At 42.5% G+C, this 21808-nt stretch overlaps 1 protein-coding gene across 3 annotated transcripts in view; it reads right to left on the bottom strand.

The window, feature by feature from the left end:
• The window catches only part of LOC139550743 (sickle tail protein homolog), an 80279-nt gene that overhangs the window by 13711 nt on the left and 44760 nt on the right, over nucleotides 1-21808 (bottom strand). For 2 of the 3 annotated variants that reach the window (XM_071361859.1, XM_071361860.1), the window contains 8 exons: nucleotides 20853-21643; nucleotides 19955-20082; nucleotides 19633-19802; nucleotides 18822-19006; nucleotides 5892-6028; nucleotides 5506-5683; nucleotides 4892-5414; nucleotides 4243-4525 (listed from right to left, as the gene is read on the bottom strand). In XM_071361859.1, the coding sequence (XP_071217960.1) occupies nucleotides 4243-4525; nucleotides 4892-5414; nucleotides 5506-5683; nucleotides 5892-6028; nucleotides 18822-19006; nucleotides 19633-19802; nucleotides 19955-20082; nucleotides 20853-21643 (2395 nt within the window). The remainder of the gene's footprint in view (nucleotides 1-4242; nucleotides 4526-4891; nucleotides 5415-5505; nucleotides 5684-5891; nucleotides 6029-18821; nucleotides 19007-19632; nucleotides 19803-19954; nucleotides 20083-20852; nucleotides 21644-21808) is intronic. The other variant, XM_071361858.1, reaches the window with a different exon arrangement.

Here is a 21808-nt window from a genome sequence, read left to right on the forward strand (position 1 = left end):
AGGTGAGCCCGAGGTTTCAGCAGAGGCCTGCTCCTTTGTGGCCCGCGGCCGTTGTTGTCTCAACATTTTACGATAAAAATGCCAACATTTTCAGAAAAAAAGCCAGATTAGTAAATTGGGTTTGATTCCAAATTAAATGTTACAACATTAACACGGTGGGGGAGGTGTTGGTCAAGTATTAATAGTAAATTGTTCGCCCTGAATCGGAGCACCGAGAAAACGCGACTTCACATGTTGCTGCTCACCAGCGCCCCCTTTTCTACATTTTCTTATGTTAAAGTCTTACTCTAAAATGGATTTTTTCTTTCTTTTTCTCCTCAATCTTTTTCTTGTGCTCCACAAAACCACTCAAATATCACATTTACATAAGTATTCAGACCCTTTACTAAGTACTTTGTTGTAGGACCTTTGGCAGTGATTACAGCCTTGAGTATGATGCTACAAGCTTGGCACACCTGTATTTGGGGAGTTTCTCCCATTCTTCTCTGCAGATCCTCTCAAGCTCTGTCAGGTTGGATGGGGAGCGTCGCTGCAAGGCTATTTTCAGGTCTCTCCAGAGATGTTCGATCGGGTTCAAGTCCGTGCTCTGGCTGGGCCATTCAAGTACATTCAGAGACTTGTCCCGAAGCCACCCCTGCGTTGTCTTGGCTGTGTGCTTAAGGTCATTGTGCTGTTGGAAGGTGAAGCTTCGCCCCAGTGTGAGGTCCTGAGCACTCTGGAGCAGGCTTTCATCAAGGATCTCTCTGTACATTGCTCAGTTCATCTTTCCCTCGATCCTGACTTGTCTCCCAGTCCCTGCCGCTGAAAGACATCCCCACAGCATGATGCTGCCACCACCATACTTCACCGTAGGGATGGTGCCAGGTTTCCTCCAGACGTGACGCTTGGCATTCAGACCAACGAGTTCAATCTTGGTTTCATCAGACCAGAGAATCTTGTTTCTCATGGTCTGAGAGTCCTTTAGGTGCCTTTTAGCAAACTCCAAGTGGGCTGTCATGTGCCTTTTACTGAGGAGTGGCTTCAGTCTGGCCACTCTACTATAAAGGCCTGATTTGTGGAGTGCTGCTGTGATGGTTGTCCTACTGGAAGGTTTTCGCATCTCCACAGAGGAATTCTGGATCTCTGTCCGAATGACCATCAGCTTTTTGGTCACCTCCCTGACCAAGGCCCTTTTCCCCACGATTGCTCAGTTTGGCCAGCTCTAGGAAGAGTCTTGGTGGTTCCACACTTCTTCCATTTAAGAATGATGGAGGGCACTGTGTTCTTGAGGACCTTCAATGCTACAGAAAGTTTTGGGCTACCCTTCCCCAGATCTGTGCCTGACCTTGTGTGTGCGTGTGTGCGTGTGTGTGTGTGTGTGTGTGTGTGCGCGCGCACGCGTCTCCAAATCATGTCCAATCAATTGAATTTACCACAAATGGACTCCAATCAAGTTGTAGAAACATCTCAAAGATGATCAATGGAAACAGGATGCACCTAAGCTCAATTTTGAGTCTCAAAGCAAAAGGTCTGAATACTTACGTAAATAAGGTATGTTTTTTATTATTTATACATTTGCAAAAATGTCTAAAAACCTGTTTTCGTGTTGTCATTTTGGGGTATTAAAAAACCAAAAAAGTTTTTTTTAGAATAAGGCAGTAAGTTAACAAAATGTGGAAAAAGTCAAGGGATCTGAAAACTTTCTGAATGCATTGTATGTGGTTGAATCATCAGCATACAGGGACACAAAGGGTTTGTTTAGTGCCAGGTCATTGGTAAAAATATAAAAGAATAGATGGCCTAGAGAGCTGCCCTGCGGTACACCACACCCTACAAGTTTCACATTAGAAAGGCTTCCATTAAAGAAAGCCCTCTGAGTTCAATTAGATTGCCATATCGTGGATTCAGAGCTATCTAAGGTTGAAAATGCATAAAACATACAGTACCAGTCAAAAGTTTGGACAAACCTACTCATTCCAGGGTTTTTCTTTATTTTTACTCTATTGTAGAATACTAGTGAAGACATCAAAACTATTAAATAAAACACATGGTATCATGTAGTAACCAATAAAGTGTTAAACAAATCAAAATATGTTTTATATTTGAGATTCTTCAAAGTAGCCACCCTTTGCTTTGTGTAGGTGTGTCCAAACTTTTGACTTCTACTGTAAGTTAACAGGTTATGGTCAATAATATCAAAGGCTCCACTGAAATCTAACAGTACAGCTCCCACAATCTTATTATATATATTTTTTCAACCAATCATGAGTCATTTGTGTCAATGCAGTACATGTTGTGTGCCCTTCTCTATAAGAACGCTGAAAGTCTGTTGTCAATTTGTTCACAGAGAAATAGCATTGTATTTGGTCAAGACAATGTATTTTGTCAAGGCAAAACAGTTTTCTAAGATCTGGCAACAAGCTAATGGGTCTGGTAAAAGATAATAATAAAATAAAACAGCTGTTGTTTCTGATGAAGCATTTAAGATATGTAATAGTCAATGGAGGTTATCCGAGGATAAAGGTTTTGAGTCTTGAGATGGGACAACAACATTTTGGAAAACATTTTAATATCTGTGTTTATCAAAGATAGTGAGAACACTGGGTGGCATTCTTAATTTTTTTAAATAAAAGCAAAATTAGTGCTGTATACACATCTCTCCCAAATGAACCTTTGTGAACGGCTGTATAAATAATTTTGAGCAATGGTGGACCTAATTCATTCCAAAGAAATGTATAGACCTCAGGGGCAATACCATCCCATCCAGGTGATTTGCCTTTATTTATGCTATCCAATGCTGTTTTGAGTTTATTGAGAGAGATTTAGGCTCCCAGCGAGGTGGCTTCCTCTGTTGAGAGAAGAGGAGTTCTTTATTCTTTTAGAAAGGACATAGTCTGGCTTGGTGTGGATTCACAATCAGAGGTGTACAGTTCTTTATGGAAGGGGGATAAGCTTTGATTAGTAGCCTAGTGGTTAGAGCGTTGGACTAGGAAACGAAAGGTTGCAAGATCGAATCCCCGAGCTGACAAGGTAAAAATCTGTTGTTCTGCCCGTGAACAAGTCGGGCAGTCATTAAAAATAAGAATTTGTTATTAACTGACTTGCCTAGTTAAATAAAGGTAAAATACATTTTTTTAAATGTATTTAGGATTCAGATACAATAGTTGCTATATCAGCTAATTGATCATTACTGCTTGTTGGCCAGTAAACAACTGGGACGATTACCATGGAAGTTATGGTTGAGTCTAACTCGAAAGACGGCAAATTATGCTCTCTGTCTTATCAATAAATTAAGTTATGTATTGACTTTGGAAAGAGTAACAGCTACCTAGTCTGAAAAAAGTGTTTATTGAGAACGCTCTAACGCAGTTAACAGCATTTCCAATTCTGATATCTTCTTTAATTGTGATTTATTCAACCCAGATGCAAATGCAGTTGCATTATTAAAAAAAAAAAAAAAAAAACTTTGGTGGCATCCCATAGAATCTGGGGGTATTCGCCTGAATTTTTATTGATCATTATGAATCAATTTAGTTCAATTTCAAATTGATCACAGAATGTAGGATTTTGTAGTAATAAAACGTTGAAACGCCATTTTGTAGGAGAATCTGAAATGTGTAATTGGCAGTAGTAGGCGTGGTGATCGGACAAGCTCGATTTTCTATTTTCTAGGTGTAGATAAATAATATACAATTGATTCAGGATAATGTTTTATGCCTGTTTGAGTAGAACATTTACTAATTTGCTTTTGGATTATGTGCTTGCCAGGCATCACTGAGATTGTAATCAGAGAGTATATGCTGGAGAGCCTTGGTTGCATGTGGATTGTAGTTAGTCTTATTAGATTTGTCCCGCATGTCCCATATGGCATTCATGTCTTTCCCAATAACCAGATGGAATTCAGTTAATTCTAACAATATGCTGTTCAGAGAATCAAATAAAGTAGGATAATATGAATTTGGAGCATACACATTAATAAAGGCAATTTTCTTTCCATTATGGATACATTTAAGGAAAGTGATTCTGCCTTATTGGTCTTTGCCTTTCACCAAGATGGTTATTTCCACATTTCTTATGTATCATTATGATTATTTACACCTTCAGTTTTGTTTGGGGATGATGAAAAATCTGCCAGTTTGTACAATGGTTCTGCATTCTGCGTCCTTCCAGAGTTTCTTACAAAAATACCAAAAATTACAGCAAACTGGTAACTTTGATGCTTCCAACAATTGAATTGATCTATTAACTTCCATAGTTTCTTACCTGGAAGAGATGCCTTAGTAGGTTGAGGGGCATCTACTTCGTCTGGCAGTGGAGTGTTGAGGGGAAGCTCTGGGTCTGGGAGAGATGGCTGGTCTGGAGCTAGGGGTGGAGGGGAGGACTGAGCCTCCCTTCTCCCTGTCTCGGTCACCTCCAGGTCAGGTATGGCCTTCATCAGGCTGGCCTGGGCCTCCTGGAGAATCTGCTCAAACTCACTCCCAGAAAAGGTGGCTGCTGAGTTCTGTGGTGACCTCCCCTCCTCCAGGTCCTGCTCTCTCTCTGCCGTCTGTGGGGTGGAGGAGAATGGCCCAGACATCTCAATGCATACCGATCAGAAATGTAGATGCACTTTGCCAGTTCTCTAACATAAACCAATCTCAGTAGAGGGCTCTGTTTAATCATCTTGAGTGATAGTGTGGTATATATTACATTACACAGTAAGTAACAGTCATCTCAGTTTTAAAGACTTTCTTCATCTCAACCCAGCTACCTTGAGCAAGTTTCCCGGACCCAGATTAAGTCCAGTCTTAGACTAAAAATAACCTCAATTGAATATTTTTTTTCTCGGTTTAGGCTTAAACAGGAAACTGACCCCATGTGTTTTTACAGACGATAAAATAATTACTAGGATTATCAGACTGACTATGACTACCTCAACGTCCATGACGATGTGTTTGATGCTGCCCCTGTTGGTGTGGATCTCCTCTGAGCCAGGTGGTTGTGAGGTGGTCTCAGTGCTGCTGGCCGTGGGTGCCGGTCCATCGCCACACCAAGGGACTATTCTCTTCTGCAGGGCCGGGCTGTTCTCCCGGCTGCGGGGACTGACCTTGGCCACGGTGGGGGAGTCTCGACCGTGGGTGGAGGTCAGTGGGGGGCTGGGGTGGTGTGGCAGAGCCGCTGAGTGCTGACAAGGCTGCATGTTGACGGGAGAGCTCTTCACACGGTGGACAATGTCAGGTGAGGTGGGGGCTGTGTCTGGCCTGCCTGCAGGGTTCTTGACCTGTGGCTGGGGTGGTCTGACAGAGGGCCTAGGCTGAGGTTTGGGGGATTCCATGGTGGGGAGATTCTTCCGGAGGGGTTCAGACTGGGCAGTGGCAGGCTCTACACCCCCCTCTGCTGTGGCTGCTTTGGCTGCTCCAGGCTCGGGATTGTGAGGATGATTCTCTGTGACACATCTGAAGGGAACACAGCACAACTTTATTTGACTACTCAGATCATCAATCATCCTCTTACATGTCCTGGATGATATATAGGGTCAGCATGTACCTTCTGAGACCGCTGAGAGCCTCTGTCAGGGCTTTGACCCTCTTAAGCATGCTGTCCATCTTATGAGGCTCCTCCTTCAGGAAGCGCACCGCCTCAACCTCCACACGCAGCACCGTCCGCATCTTCCCATGCAGGCTTGGGAACTCACCTGACAGAGGGGAGGGAGGGACCATAAATCCTAAAGTTGTCACACATCGAAGAGGCGTCAGCTATCCACGGTGTCCTTTCTTACCCTTCACATATCTTAAAACATTACAGAACTGACTGGTTGTATATGATTAATGCTGCTATGGAGTATCTCCTGCTATTGGTAACTTAATCACTTGAACATCTACCTGTGGTCAATGATGTGCTAACCTCTAGCAGCAGCCCCAGACAGTGCTCACCTTTAAGTCCAGCCAAGGCCTCTCCCACCCTCCTGAGGTTGACAGCTCCCTCCTCCACGTCCCTGAGGGTGACTGACAGCTGACCTTTGCCGGAGGACGAGTCTCTCCTCAGACGGTCCACATACTCCTCCAGCTCCCTGAGAGACACAGGTTCCACATCTGGTCATAACATTACAGTAAAACCAATGTTCATGTTTGGCATGACAAGGAAAGACATTGGTGATTGGCCTACATTATGATGGTGCTCACTGCTCAACTAATAAATGGTTCAGTTTTTGCATCTTCTCCCAGGCGCTGTAGTTTTTGCATGGTGATTTCTCCTAATGTAATAACGAGCAATAAACATCAGATGGCAGCGAAGTAAACGAAGTTCATGCAAGTGTGTGCAAAGCTGTCATCAAGGCAAAGGGTGGCTTCTTTGAAGAATCTCAAATATAAAATATATTTTGATTTGTTTAACACTTTTGGTTACTACATGATTCCATATGTGTTATTTCATAGTTTTGATGTCTTCACTACTTTTCTATAATGTAGAAAATAGTCTAAATAAATAAAAACCCTTGAATGAGTAGGTGTGTCCAAACTTTTGACTGGCACTGTATATGCACATATTGGGGGACACGCTGTATATTGTAAAATTCGACTGCACGACAGACCACACATCATTTAATATCCAACTTTTTACCTAAATTATTCATACATGTTAGTATTAAACTGTTATCTACTTTCTCAAAACACAAGATTAATCTAAAAAACAAATAATGAGACATTATTTGGTTCCAACACTGAGGAAGATGTTGGTGAAGAACCATTTTTAAGAGTCTACAGGAGGGTGTACCAGACTTCATAAAAAATGATTACTACCTTACTATTCTGCACAGGCTGACACAGACCAATTAGACTATTTCAAACACTTCAAGCTACAAGGAGTCAAACGCCACCTACTGGGCCAAAACAATCTGAGGTGTGCACAGATTATTTGGACAATAATACTTTGTGGAGTTGTTTTCATTAGCGGGAAGAAGTTTAGCTAATGTCTTATTGTGGGGCCCTAGGTAAACAAAAGTGTCACAATGCATAAATCTGGGCATTTGAAGCTAAGCAGAGCTCTTCATGCCTTCTGCTAAACCTGGCCTGATATCACAAATACGATTTGTCCTGTCCCAGGTGGAATGAACGTAGATGGAGCCCTAAACATACTTTTCATGGGGACAGATGGTTTGCAATCTCTAAAGAACAGTTTCAGATGCAATGTGCGTATGAATTAGTAGTCGAAACGCGTTGCAGTTGTGCGTCCTGATATTCAGGATGTTTTGCTCCTAAATGTGTTCTTTTGTATACATTTTCTGGAAATGGTTCACTAAAGTCTATTGCACCGTAATTGCCGCCTACTTGTTATTTTTCTCTCCAATCAAATCAAAAAAAAAAGAAAGGAAAATAGCATCCACACGGGGATGTATTTTTCAATTTTAGGCTTTTCAAATATATTCCATTCTCTTTTTTATATTATGGTTATATTCCCACTAATATTCCTTTGTGTAATTAAACTTTGACGTGTATTTTTCTGTCTTTATAATACTAAATATTTCACTTGTAAAGAGCATTTCCCACGCTAAATGCAAATTAAATTGGAGCTTGCTTTTGTGCGCAAATCATTTGACTGCTACAGTTTGAGATTAATTATTCTCTTTTATTTATGAAAAGAAGCTGATACTGGCCTTCATTACTTACGATTTATTTCTGATATTTTAGCTTAATTAAAATGGCAATATGTAACTTTTTGGGTGACCCGACCAAATTTAGATAGTGTAGCATAGAGAATCATTGTACCATCTTATTTTGCCACAAACTGAAATTAGGTGAACTATTAGAGTTTTAGCAACCAGGAAATGGCAGAGCGATTTCTGCATAGTGAAAGCTAAAATGTATATTATGGTGTTTCTATTCCAAGAAAAACTAAAATACATGAAATGTTATTTTAGCCTATGTATTGCCTACCTAAAACATCCATTAATACATTTAAAGTCATCTAAAATAGAAAAAATACATACAGTTGAATTCGGAAGTTTACATACACCTTAGCCAAATACATTTAAACTTGAAGCTAGGGGGCAGAATTTTTATGTTGGAAAAATAACGTTCCCAATGTAAGCTGCCTATTTCTCAGGTCCAGATACTAGAATATGCATATAATTGACAGAGTAGGATAGAAAACACTCTAAAGTTTCCAAAACTGTCAAAATATTGTCTGTGAGTATAACAGAACTGATTTTGCAGGAGAAAACCTGAGGAAATCCAACCCGGAAGTGAGTCTTATTTTTGAAAAATCACTGTTCCATTGCCTGCCTTTCGTCCATTTAAAGGGATATCAACCAAATTCCTTTTCCAATGGCTTCCTCAGGGTGTAAACAGTCTTTAGACATAGTTTCAAGCTTTTATTCTGAAAAATGAGCGAGATTTATCAAAACGCGTCAGTAGATAGACGGAAGTCCTTACATTAGTTAATGCGCTCGACACTGGTTGCTCGACATTTTCTTTCTCTCCAGTATTGAATAGTTTACAGTCCGGTTGAAATATTATTGATTATTGATGTTAAAAACAACCTGAGGATTGATTATTAAAAACATTTGACACGTTTCTACGAACTTTACGGATACTATTTGGAATTTGTGTCAAGCCTTGACGACCTGCCTAAGGCTGTGGAATACTGAACATAACGAGCCAAACAAATGGAGGTTTTTTGATATAAAATAATCTTTATCGAACAAAAGGAACATTTATTGTGTAACTGGGAGTCTCGTGAGTGCAAACATCTGAAGATCAAAGGTAAGCGATTCATTTTATTGCTTTTCTGGCTTTCGTGACCAATATACATTGCTGCTAGGTGTTCTTAATGTTTTGTCTAGTGATCGATAAACTCACACAAATGCTTGGATTGCTTTCGCTGTAAAGCATATTTTCAAAATCTGACACGACAGGTGGATTAACAACAAGCTAAGCTGTGTTTTGCTATATTGCACTTGTGATTTCATGAATATAAATATTTTTAGCAATTCTTTTTGAATTTGGCGCTCTGAAATTCAGCGTCTGTTTACGAAAATGATCCCGCTAAAGGGATCCGTGCATCAAGAAGTTTTAACTTGGGTCAAACGTTTCAGGTAGCCTTCCACAAGCTTCCCACAATAAGTTGGGTGAATTTTGGCCCATTCCTCCTGACAGAGCTGGTGTAACTGAGTCAGGTTTGTAGGCCTCCTTCCTCGCACACACTTTTTTAATTCTGCCCACAATTTGTGCGAGAGAATGTTAAAAAATAGAAACCAAAAAATAAACATTTTGCTTTTCTTGAGAAATAAAGTATAAGTCAGACCACTAAAGAATTGCAAGTAATTTCTTTTGTTAATAACACTACATTTCTAAAGACCACCATCGATTATAATTTAAATATTTTTGTCAAATTACGTTGACTTTGTTTTCCTTAAGCCATTTTGCCACAACTTTGGAAGTTTGCTTGGGGTCATTGTCAATTTGGAAGACCCATTTGCGACCAAGCGTTAACTTCCTGACTGATGTCTTGAGATGTTGCTTCAATATATCCACATCATTTTTCTTCCTCATGATGCCATCTATTTTGTGAAGTGCACCAGTCCCTCCTGCAGCAAAGCACCCCCACAACATGATGCTGCCACCCCCGTGCTTCACGGTTGGGATGATGTTCCTCGGCTTGCAAGCCTCCCCCTTTTTCCTCCAAACATAACGATGGTCATTATTGCCGAACAGTTCTACTTTTGTTTCATCAGACCAGAGGACATTTCTCCAAAAAGTATGATTTTTGTCCCCATGTGCAGTTGTAAACCGTGGTCTGCCTTTTTTATGGCGGTTTTGGAGCAGTGGCTTCTTCCTTGCCGAGCGGCCTTTCAGGTTATGTCAATATAGGACTTGTTTTACTGTGGATATACAGTGGGGCAAAAAAGTATTTAGTCAGCCACCAATTGTGCAAGTTCTCCCACTTAAAGATGAGAGAGGCCTGTAATTTTCATCATAGGTACACTTCAACTATGAAAGACAAAATGAGAAGAAAAAAAATCCAGAAAATCACATTGTAGGATTTGTAATGAATTTATTTGCAAATTGTGGTGGAAAATAAGTATTTGGTCACCTACAAACAAGCAAGATTTCTGGCTCTCACAGACCTGTAACTTCTTCTTTAAGAGGCTCCTCTGTCCTCCACTTGTTACCTGTATTAATGGCACCTGTTTGAACTTGTTAAAAGACACCTGTCCACAACCTCAAACAGTCACACTCCAAACTCCACTATGGCCAAGACCAAAGAGCTGTCAAGGGACACCAGAAACAAAATTGTAGACCTGCACCAGGCTGGGAAGACTGAATCTGCAATAGGTAAGCAGCTTGGTTTGAAGAAATCAACTGTGGAAGCAATTATTAGGAAATGGAAGACATACAAGACCACTGATAATCTCCCTCGATCTGGGGCTCCACGCAAGATCTCACCCCGTAGGGTCAAAATGATCACAAGAACGGTGAGCAAAAATCCCAGAACCACACGGGGGGACCTAGTGAATGACCTGCAGAGAGCTGGGACCAAAGTAACAAAGCCTACCATCAGTAACACACTACGCCGCCAGGGACTCAAATCCTGCAGTGCCAGACGTGTCCCCCTGCTTAAGCCAGTACATGTCCAGGCCCGTCTGAAGTTTGCTAGAGAGCATTTGGATGATCCAGAAGAAGATTGGGAGAATGTCATATGGTCAGATGAAACCAAAATATAACTTTTTGGTAAAAACTCAACTCGTCGTGTTTGGAGGACAAAGAATGCTGAGTTGCATCCAAAGAACACCATACCTACTGTGAAGCATGGGGGTGGAAACATCATGCTTTGGGGCTGTTTTTCTGCAAAGGGACCAGGACGACTGATCCGTGTACAGGAAAGAATGAATGGGGCCATGTATCGTGAGATTTTGAGTGAAAACCTCCTTCCATCAGCAAGGGCATTGAAGATGAAACGTGGCTGGATCTTTCAGCATGACAATGAACCCAAACACACCGCCCGGGCAAGGAAGGAGTGGCTCCGTAAGAAGCATTTCAAGGTCCTGGAGTGGCCTAGCCAGTCTCCAGATCTCAACCCCATAGAAAATCTTTGGAGGGAGTTGAAAGTCCGTGTTGCCCAGCAACAGCCCCAAAACGTCACTGCTCTAGAGGAGATCTGCATGGAGGAATGGGCCAAAATACCAGCAACAGTATGTGAAAACCTTGTGAAGACTTACAGAAAACGTTTGACCTCTGTCATTGCCAACAATGGGTATATAACAAAGTATTGAGATAAACTTTTGTTATTGACCAAATACTTATTTTCCACCATAATTTGCAAATAAATTCATTAGAAATCCTACAATGTGATTTTCAGGATTTCTTTTTCTCATTTTGTCTGTCATAGTTGAAGTGTACCTATGATGAAAATTACAGGCCTCTCTCATCTTTTTAAGTGGGAGAACTTGCACAATTGGTGGCTGACTAAATACTTTTTTGCCCCACTGTAGATACTTTTGTACCCGTTTCCTCCAGCATCTTCACAAGGTCCTTAGCTGTTGTTCTGGAATTTATTTGCACTTTTCGCACCAAAGTACGTTCATCTCTAGAAGACAGAACGCGTCTCCTTCCCAAGCGGTATGACAGCTGCGTGGTCCCACGGTGTTTATACTTGTGTACTATTGTTTGTACAGATGAACGTGGTACCTTCAGGTATTTGGAAATTGCTCTTGGCTGGTTTCTTTTGATTTTTCCATGATGTCAAGCAAAGAGGCACTGAGTTTGAAGGTAGGCCTTGAAATACATCCACCAGGTACACCTCCAATTGACTCAAATGATGTCAATTAGCCTATCAGAAGCTTCTAAAGCCATGACATCATTTTCTGGAATCTTCCAAGCTGTTTAAAAGGCACAGTCAACTTAGTGTATGTACACTTCTGACCCATTGGAATTGTGATACAGTGAATTATAAGTGAAATAATCGGTATAAACAATTGTTGGAAAAATTACTATGCACAAAGTAGATGCCCTAACCGACTTGCAAAAACTATAGTGTGTTAACAAGAAATTTGTGGAGTAGTTGAAAAACTAGTTTTAATGACTCCAACCTAAGTGTATGTAAACTTCCGACTTCAACTGTATACCAATGTTAAAAAGTAGAAACCATATACTGAACAAAAATATAAACGCAACACAAAGTGTTTGTCCAATGTTTCATGAGCTGAAATAAAAGATTCCAGAAATTATCCATAAGAACAAAAAAGCATATTTCTCTCAAATTCTGTGCACAAATTTGTTTACATCCCTGTTAGTGAGCATTTCTCTTTTGCCAGTATTATCCATCCACCTGACAGGTGTGGCATATCAAGAAGCTGATTAAACAGCATGATCATTACACAGGTGCACCTTATACTGGGGGACAATAAAAGGCCACTCTAAAATGTGCAGTTTTGGTACAGAACACAATGCCACAAATGTCTGAAGTTTTGAGGGAACGTGCAATTGGCATGCTGACTGCCGGAATGTACACCAGAGCTGTTGCAAGAGAACCCAATGTTAATTTCTCTACCAGAAGCCACCTCTTGTCATTTTAGATAATTTGGCACTATGTCCAACCGGCATCACAACCGCAGACCACGTGTATGGCGTCGTGTGGGCGAGAGGTTTACTGATGCCAACGGAGTGAACAGAGTGCCCCATGGTGACGGTGGGGTTATAGTATGGGCAGGCATAAGCTACGGACAATGAACATGAGAAGATCCTGAGGCCCATTGTCGTGCCATTCATCCGCCGCCATCACCTAATGTTTCAGCATGATAATGCATGGCCCAATATCGCAAGGTTCTCTACACAATTCTTGGAAGCTGAAAATGTTCCAGTTCTTCCATGGCCTCCTTACTCACCAGACATGTCACCCATTGAGCAGTTCCCTCCAATATCCAGCAACTTCGCACAGCCATTGAAGAGCCATTGTGTGGGACAACATTCTACAGGCCACATTCAACAGCCGGATCAACTCTAAGTGAAGAAGATGTGTCGGGCTGCATAGACAAATGGTGGCCACACCAGATACTGACTGGTTTTTGGATGTACACCCCTACATTTTTTTAAAGGTATCTGTGACTGTAGAAAAGGCCCATGGAGTTGGTGGAAGAATCCTTTAATTCATGGCCAGTTGCTCAGCTGGGCCAGGGGCGCTTTAATTAGGTCAGGTGGAAATGTCCGACAGATCTCAACTCATTAAAAGTAGGAAATTGCCATCGCCCGACTTCGCTGCTTTCTCTTCCTTAACTCGGTCTAATCCAGACGTTCTGCGCGTCCATGAATCCACGTAAATCCACCAAATCTTACCTTTTCATCTGAACTATCTGTTGTGATCGGGAGAGCGGGCCATCAGTTATTGTTTATACACTGCTCCAAAAAATAAAGGGAACACTAAAATAACACATCCTAGATCTGAATGAAATATTCTTATTAAATACTTTTTTCTTTACATAGTTGAATGTGCTGACAACAAAATCACACAAAATGTATCAATGGAAATCAAATTTATCAACCCATGGAGGTCTGGATTTGGAGTCACACTCAAAATTAAAGTGGAAAACCACACTACAGGCTGATCCAACTTTGATGTAATGTCCTTAAAACAAGTCAAAATGAGGCTCAGTAGTGTGTAGTGTGGTCTCCACGTGCCTGTATGACCTCCCTACAACGCCTGGGCATGCTCCTGATGAGGTGGCGGATGGTCTCCTGAGGGATCTCCTCCCAGACCTGGACTAAAGCATCCGCCAACTCCTGGACAGTCTGTGGTGCAATGTGGCGTTGGTGGATGGAGCGAAACATGATGTCCCAGATGTGCTCAATTGGATTCAGGTCTGGGGAACGGGCGGGCCAGTCCATAGCATCAATGCCTTCCTCTTGCAGGAACTGCTGACACACTCCAGCCCCATGAGGTCTAGCATTAGGAGGAACCCAGGGCCAACCGCACCAGCATATGGTCTCACAAGGGGTCTGAGGATCTCATCTCAGTACCTAATGGCAGTCAGGCTACCTCTGGCGAGCACATGGAGGGCTGTGCGGCCCCCCAAAGAAATGCCACCCCACACCATGACTGACCCACCGCCAAACCGGTCATTCTGGAGGATGTTGCAGGCAGCAGAACGTTCTCCACGGCGTCTCCAGACTCTGTCACGTCTGTCACATGTGCTCAGTGTGAACCTGCTTTCATTTGTGAAGAGCACAGGGCGCCAGTGGCGAATTTGCCAATCTTGGTGTTCTCTGGCAAATGCCAAACGTCCTGCACGGTGTTGGGCTGTAAGCACAACCCCCACCTGTGGACGTCGGGCCCTCATACCACCCTCATGGAGTCTGTTTCTGACCGTTTGAGTAGACACATGCACATTTGTGGCCTGCTGGAGGTCATTTTGCAGGGCTCTGGCAGTGCTCCTCCTGCTCCTCCTTGCACAAAGGCGGAGGTAGCGGTCCTGCTCCTGGGTTGTTGCCCTCCTACGGCCTCCTCCACGTCTCCTGATGTACTGGCCTGTCTCCTGGTAGCGCCTCCATGCTCTGGACACTACGCTGACAGACACAGCAAACCTTCTTGCCACAGCTCGCATTGATGTGCCATCCTGGATGAGCTGCACTACCTGAGCCACTTGTGTGGGTTGTAGACTCCGTCTCATGCTACCACTAGAGTGAAAGCACCGCCAGCATTCAAAAGTGACCAAAACATCAGCCAGGAAGCATAGGAACTGAGAAGTGGTCTGTGGTCACCACCTGCAGAACCACTCCTTTATTGGGGGTGTCTTGCTAATTGCCTATAATTTCCACCTGTTGTCTATTCCATTTGCACAACAGCATGTGAAATTTATTGTCAATCAATGTTGCTTCCTAAGTGGACAGTTTGATTTCACAGAAGTGTGATTGACTTGGAGTTACATTGTGTTGTTTGTGTTCCCTTTATTTTTTTGAGCAGTGTAGTTATTACCACGGGGGGCGGCTTGGAGCGCACGCTTCAAACCTATTGTGTGATGTAAATGGTCAATGATCACAGCCCTACAGATCATCACAGGCCAATTATACCATCGATATGGTTAATATGTAATGAAATGACATGTACATATGAAGACAAACTTGAAAGGGTGAAATATGAAACGTCATTGTTTGCTGACCTGATCAATTCTGATATCAAACTAATGGGGATTATAGATTGAATAACCGACCACTGATTGAATTATTTGTATTATTCTTCTCATGATTATGATGAATAGTTACAAGCCTAAATGACTCAAGGATGATTCCTATTGACTTCTTATTAAACTGAATTGCTGAAATTACCTAATTATGTTAATGCATGCCATGATTTGATCTTTGTGATTATCAATTTGATTGGATACATGTTATAACATGTTATTCTGTTTCCTTTGTTATGCAGGACAGACGACCCAGTAAATATACCACTTTATGGTTAAAGTGATTCCTGCCTCAGTCTCATCCATTCCTCGGTCACTTGACCTGTGACCACCTGTTCACCTTCACAGTCAGTCATCCTACCTGTCCAGCTATCCACACAGATTCCACTAATCTTTCAGTGACAAACATGCATATCGGTATTCCCAGTCATGTGAAATCTATAGATTAGGGCCTAATGAGTTTATTTAAATTCATTGATTTCCTTATATGAACTGTAACTCAGCAAAATCTTTGAAATTGTTGCATGTTGTTTTTATATTTTTGTTCAGTATAGATATTGGCTACTGTGGGTGGGGTAGGCTAAATAATTACAACCTGATAGGCCTAATTAAACAAAAAAATGCTAGGCAGAACATGCCCAGAGCTTGTGGCTAAGCAGTACCAAAGTGAATTTGGAGCAGGAGAGAAGGCCAACAACATTTGTATTTTTAAATCTGCTTGAATTACTTTCTCCACACTCGCCCACTTATATACTCTGGCATTAAAAGCAGCCCTGCTTTAGGCTATCAAAGAGCTGTCAATGAATAATCATATAAATGGATGGAATCAGTGAACTAATGGCTGCAGCAACCATTACACAGTCTGACAAGCTGCATAACAAAAATTATGCCTAATTAGACAAAATAACAATTAAGTTGTTCAAACGACTTAATACCTTGTTTAAACTACTTAGTATCTCATCTGAACGACTAAGTCTTTCAAACAAAATAATTCTAAGAGTCTACATTTTATTTTATTTATTTGCCATGGGCTTCAGAGCTTCCGTAGTTATAGACAAAACATAAGCTTCCCATTAACCTTCTACCCAATTCTAAGCAAGCACTGATGTTATGTCAGGAGGGATTTCAAACTTAGACACACTGTTGCTGACAGATAAGAAACCTGTTTGACGTGCTCAGTCAGAAGCTGTTTGTTGACAACAGTCTGACGAGCAGTCTCTGTCAGCTGCTGCTATCAAAGTACTCCACATAAAATAACACTCAAAACAGGTGTTTGATGGCCAGATGCAGAACAATGACAATGACCAATCTAAAAGTATTAGTCAATTAATTTCCTTATTAAATGGTTACGACGAATATAAAGGGACCAAAGGTTGGACTCTTTGAAGTGACTATGTTTAATCCAAAGTCACAAAGAAAGTACATGCATGTCTGGACCTAGAAAGGCCTCAATATCCATAAAAACTATAGTTGGGTTGTCTGACAACGTCATAAATTTGGAGAGGAAATATAGTTTACATGTTGATAACGATCCTTTGATTCTAAGCCAACCCTGTCTGTTTTGCCCCAAGGGTTGCGCACACATCGGTTTTGTTGCTAAACAACCCAACCGGGGGCGGCCTAGTGGTTAGAACGTTGGGCCAATAACCAAAAGGTTGCTAGATCGATACCCTGAGCTGGTAAATAAAAAATAAAAAATAAACGGTTGTTCTGCCCCTGAACAAGGCAGTTAAGTCACTGTTCCTAGGCTGTCATTATAAATATGAATTTGTTCTTAACTGACTTGCCTAGTTAAATAAAGATTAAATAAAAAATAAAAAAACGTCTACACTAAATGACCAAAAGTATTTGGACAACTGCTTGTTGAACGTCATTACAAAATAATAGGCATTAATATGAAGTTGGTCCCCCTTTTGCTGCTATAACAGCCTCCACTCTTCTGGGAAGGCTTTCCACCAAATGTTGGAACATTGCTGCTGGCAACTTGCTTCCATTCAGCCACAAGAGCATTAGGGAGGTTGGGCAATTAGGCCTGGTTCGCAGTCGTCGTTCCAATTCATCTCAAACATGTTCGAGGGGGTTGAGGTCAAGGCTCTGTGCAGGCCAGTCAAGTTCTTCCACACCGATCTCGACAAACCATTTCTGTATGGACCTCGCTTTGTGCACGGGGGCATTGTCATGCTGAAACAGGAAAGGGCCTTCCCCAAACTGTTGCCACAAAGTTGGAAGCACATAAGTCTAGAATGTCATTGTATGCTGTAGCTTTAAGTTTTCCCCTCACTGGAACTAAGTGGCCTAGCAAGAACCATGAAAAACAGCGACAGACCATTATTCCTCCTACACCAAACTTTACAGTTGGCACTATGCATTGGGGCATGTCCTTCAGACTGCCAGATGGTGAAGCGTGATTCATCACTCCAGAGAAAGCGTTTCCACTGCTCCAGAGTTGAATGGCAGCAAGCTTTACACCACTATAGCCGACACTTGGCATTGCGCATGGTGACCTTAGGCTTGTGTGCGTGCGGCTGCTCGGCCATGGAAACCCATTTCATTAAATTCCAGACGAACAGTTCTTGTGCTGACGTTGCTTCCAGAGGCAGTTTGGAACTCGGTAGTGAGTATTGCAACACTTGGCGGTTCTGTGAGCTTGTGTGGCCTACCACTTCACGGCTGAGCCGTTGTTGCTCCCAGACATTTCCAATATGTCATTTCCAATATAATTTCTAATATCAGCACTTAGAGCAGGGCATAAATTTGACGAACTGACTTGTTGGAAAAGTGACATCCCACGACGGTGTCAAGTTGAAAGTCTGAGCTCTTCAGTAAGGCCATTCTACTGCCAATGTTTGTCTATGGAGATTGCATGGCTGTGTGCTCAACTGTATACCTGTCAGCAACGGGTGTGGCTGACATAGCCAAATCCACTAATTTGAAGGTGTGTCCACATACTTTTGAATATATAGTGTATGTTAAGCGTGAAAAAGTGTGAGAAATAGCTGTTTCCCAATATCCGTTTTCCCACCCAAATGGTGCTCTCAAGATTACATAACAGCTACATACAGTAACACAGGTGTTTAACACATACAGTACTGTCTAACCCCCCCAGTCCCCAAGATGAATTTGGCCCAGTGATATGACATTAGTAAAGTAAGACATTGGCTTTGACTCCATTACTAATCTCTCCCATCACCGTCAGTACCACAGTCCCCCCAGATCACACATTTAACAACCTCATTAGCACTCATTTAAACATTGTGCAACATTACTAACCATTTTTGGTTGAATACCAATGACTCATTCCATAGCCGAGTTAGTGTACGTGCCACATAGATAGACTGTGCTCTGATTCACTGGAATCTGTTCTGATTACATAATCAGAGTAGATTAACTAATCCCACTTTAGCTGCAACTAATTATTTCACATTGTGAGCGTGATCTTCTGTTGCAATGTTAGCTTCAGCAGTTTAGCCAGATAAAAAAAACGAATAGGGCATCTGGAGCAATTACGTATTACTATCGTCTGATCACTGTTTATTGTAGGAAGTAGATGATTTCTCTTTTTGTTGCCATAGGATATAATCTGTACTCTTGTTATTAACAATAGCTGTGTAAAAGTAAGGTGGGCTCAACAAAGTCAATGCCTTCAATAAATTACATATCCTGTCAGTCAGTGTGTGGGGTTCCAAACCCTTACCTGAGCTGGGCCAGCACTCTCTCCTCCATGGCCTGGTACTTGTGTCTCTCCTCGTCCACCGTGGTCCTCTGTCTCTGGCCAGGCTCGGTCTCCTGCTGTTGTCTCTGTAGGGTCTCAGACATCACCTCAGCTAGCTCCTCCTCTGCTCTCTTTAGCATCCGCTTCACACTGTCCTGGTTCTGCATCTAGTAATGGACCATACACAGTGGCATTACAACACTCACCCAATGAATGAGATGCACTATACGTGATGGAGGAATATAACGGAGTACAAAATATGAACACACACCATATCAAGGTATACTGTATATATTGGATCTAGATATATGCAGATTCTCTCAGATACCACTATTGTGAATATTGTACATCTGTCTTTTACGTTTGTGTTTTCACTTATGGTTCTTGGATGACAAGAGGTATCACTTAAAGCTGCAATAGGAAACTTTTTGGGCGACCCAAACAAATTCACATAGAAATGTGTGTTATATATAGAAGTGTCATTCTCATTGAAAGCAAGTCCAAGAAGCGGCTTCCCGTTCTTAAGTTTCGTTTTTGCATCTTTGACTTTCGGTTTTGTACACCAGCTTCAAACAGCTGAAAATACAATATATTTGGTTATGGAAAATATATTTCACAGTGGTTTAGATGGTACAATGATTCTCTACACTATACTTGCTTGTTTTGTGACAAACTGAAATTAGGCGAACTATTAGAATTTTTGCAACCAGGAAAGGGCGGAGCGATTTCTGCATAGTGCATCTTTAAACAATTCTGATAATGGATGAATGTAATGTGCAGGTGACTTAAGTACCTGTAGCTGTCGGAGTTGGTGAAGCTGCTGTCGGAGGTCAGTGACGTTCCTCCTGACCGTGGTCAGTGTGACCTGCAGGGTGGAGTCAGGGGAAGGGGCCTGAGGGTCTAGAGCATTGAAGCCATCTGCAAGGAGGGCAGGGGTTCTGGATGCAGGAACTGGTGACACTCCTACACATCAGATCAGTGAGACAACTATGAGTTACTGTAATGCGAAATTAAAATAGGGCAGATTCAAAATAACTTTAATTATCAATGCATGAAACCACAAAAACAAATCCTGATTTGACTTTGTAACACTAATAGCTGTGTAATAACAGCACCTGCACTGTTGTTGACATGGAAAGGAGAAGCAGTCCTCCTATCGATCTCAGCTGGCCCAATAGCAAGTGCATGCTGAACAAGGCCAGCCAGACTGGCAATCTGTTGTTCCATGGCCTTCATTCGCTCACTGCAAAACGCAATACATGTTCAGCCAAAAACAATACTGTGCAATGTACAGGTAACTGCCAAAATAAAGTAAACACCAACATAAAGTGTCTTAATAGGGCGTTGGCCACCACGAGCCAGAACAGCTTGGCATGAGCCAGAACAGCTTGGCACAGATTCTACAAGTGTCAAGAAATCTATTGGGGGGATGCAACTCCATTCTTTCACAAGAAATTCACAAGAAATGTTGTTGATGGTTGTGGAAAACGCTGTCTCAGGTGCCGCTCCCGAATCTCTCATATGGTTTACATCGTTTTCATGCTCATCAAACCATTCAGTGACCACTCCTGTGCTGTGGATGGGGGCATTGTCATTCTATGGGGGCATAGCCATGGTAACCAAAATAATGGCCTGCCCAGGATTTTCTATACATAACCCTAAGCATGATGGAATGTTAATTGCTTAATTAACTCAGGAACCACACCTGTGTGGAAGCACCTGCTTTCAATATACTTTGTATCCCTCATTTACTCAAGATATTCCATTATTTTGGCAGTTACCTATAATACATAATAATAATAATAATAATAATAATAACAACAACGCATTGTATTTCTAACGTGCTTTATCAAAAACCCAAAGTTGACGTGGTAGTTAGTCACCCAGGACTCCCTGGAAAACAGAGGCAGTCGTTACTGAGTGGACTATCCTGACTAAACAAATAAAATGAGCCCTCTGTTACCTGAATATCAACATAGTTATAGAATGAGTAATTCTATGTCTGAGTCTCACCTGGTCTGGGGGTCATTGGGGGTGAGGTGTCCCTGAAACAGCCTGTCCCCATAGTGCCCTGGGGGGAGCTCCACGAACACAGGAGAGGAGGACACAGAGGACACACTACCCCTGGTCCTGGTCACCACCTCCACTGTATTACCATTACTCTCCTTCCGCAGAGACCGGCGAATAGGAGAGCCCCTCTCTGAGGCCACAGGGCCATGGTTGTCGTTCAATCTGTGAGGGGAAGGGGGCGGGGTTTTGGTGCCGAGTGGCCCCTGGCTTTCCCCGTACCTCCGAGACTTCTGCCTGTAGAGGGAGTGCTGCTGCTCCGGGTTCTCTGTATAGGAGGCTGTGGACTTGACCAAGGCTCGGTGGAGGCTACCACCACCTATGTCGACCATGTCTCCCGTGTGGCCGCCCCCCTGGGAGGAGGCGATACTCAGCCGGCCCTCCTGGACAGCGTAGGGGTCAGTGACGTTGACATACAACCCGTCGGCACGCACCAGCGCCATACTTGTACTGCTCAGGTCCTCGTCAGGTTTGACGTCTCTTCTCTCCAGGATGGCACTGGGGGAGGGTGTGACGGACCTGCTGGGGGGCCCACTGGACATACCGGCCCTGGGGAGGGTGGCACTGCCTGGCACCCCTCCCCCAGCTCTGGGGCCGTAGGGGATCCTGGAGGGAGAGGAGGGCATGGAGCGGACCGTGGGGGGAGACATGGACCCCTGTATGGAGTGGACAGGACTGCAGGTGGATTGTAAAGTGTGCACAGGGCTATGACTTCCATACAGTATCTCCCTTGGTATCTGTAGACAGGAGGAAAATCAGAGAAAAGATCATCAAAGTCAATGGAAAGAGACTTGATGTGCTATGCAGAGAGACTCGCAGTCATTAGGTTAACGGTATGTCTGTCCCCCCAAAAATTAATCTATGGATCAAATGTTGCTTTCAAAATGACAAATCGTAGACAG

The sequence above is a fragment of the Salvelinus alpinus genome, chromosome 23 (assembly GCF_045679555.1).
Source record: "Salvelinus alpinus chromosome 23, SLU_Salpinus.1, whole genome shotgun sequence".
Taxonomy (NCBI): domain Eukaryota; kingdom Metazoa; phylum Chordata; class Actinopteri; order Salmoniformes; family Salmonidae; genus Salvelinus; species Salvelinus alpinus.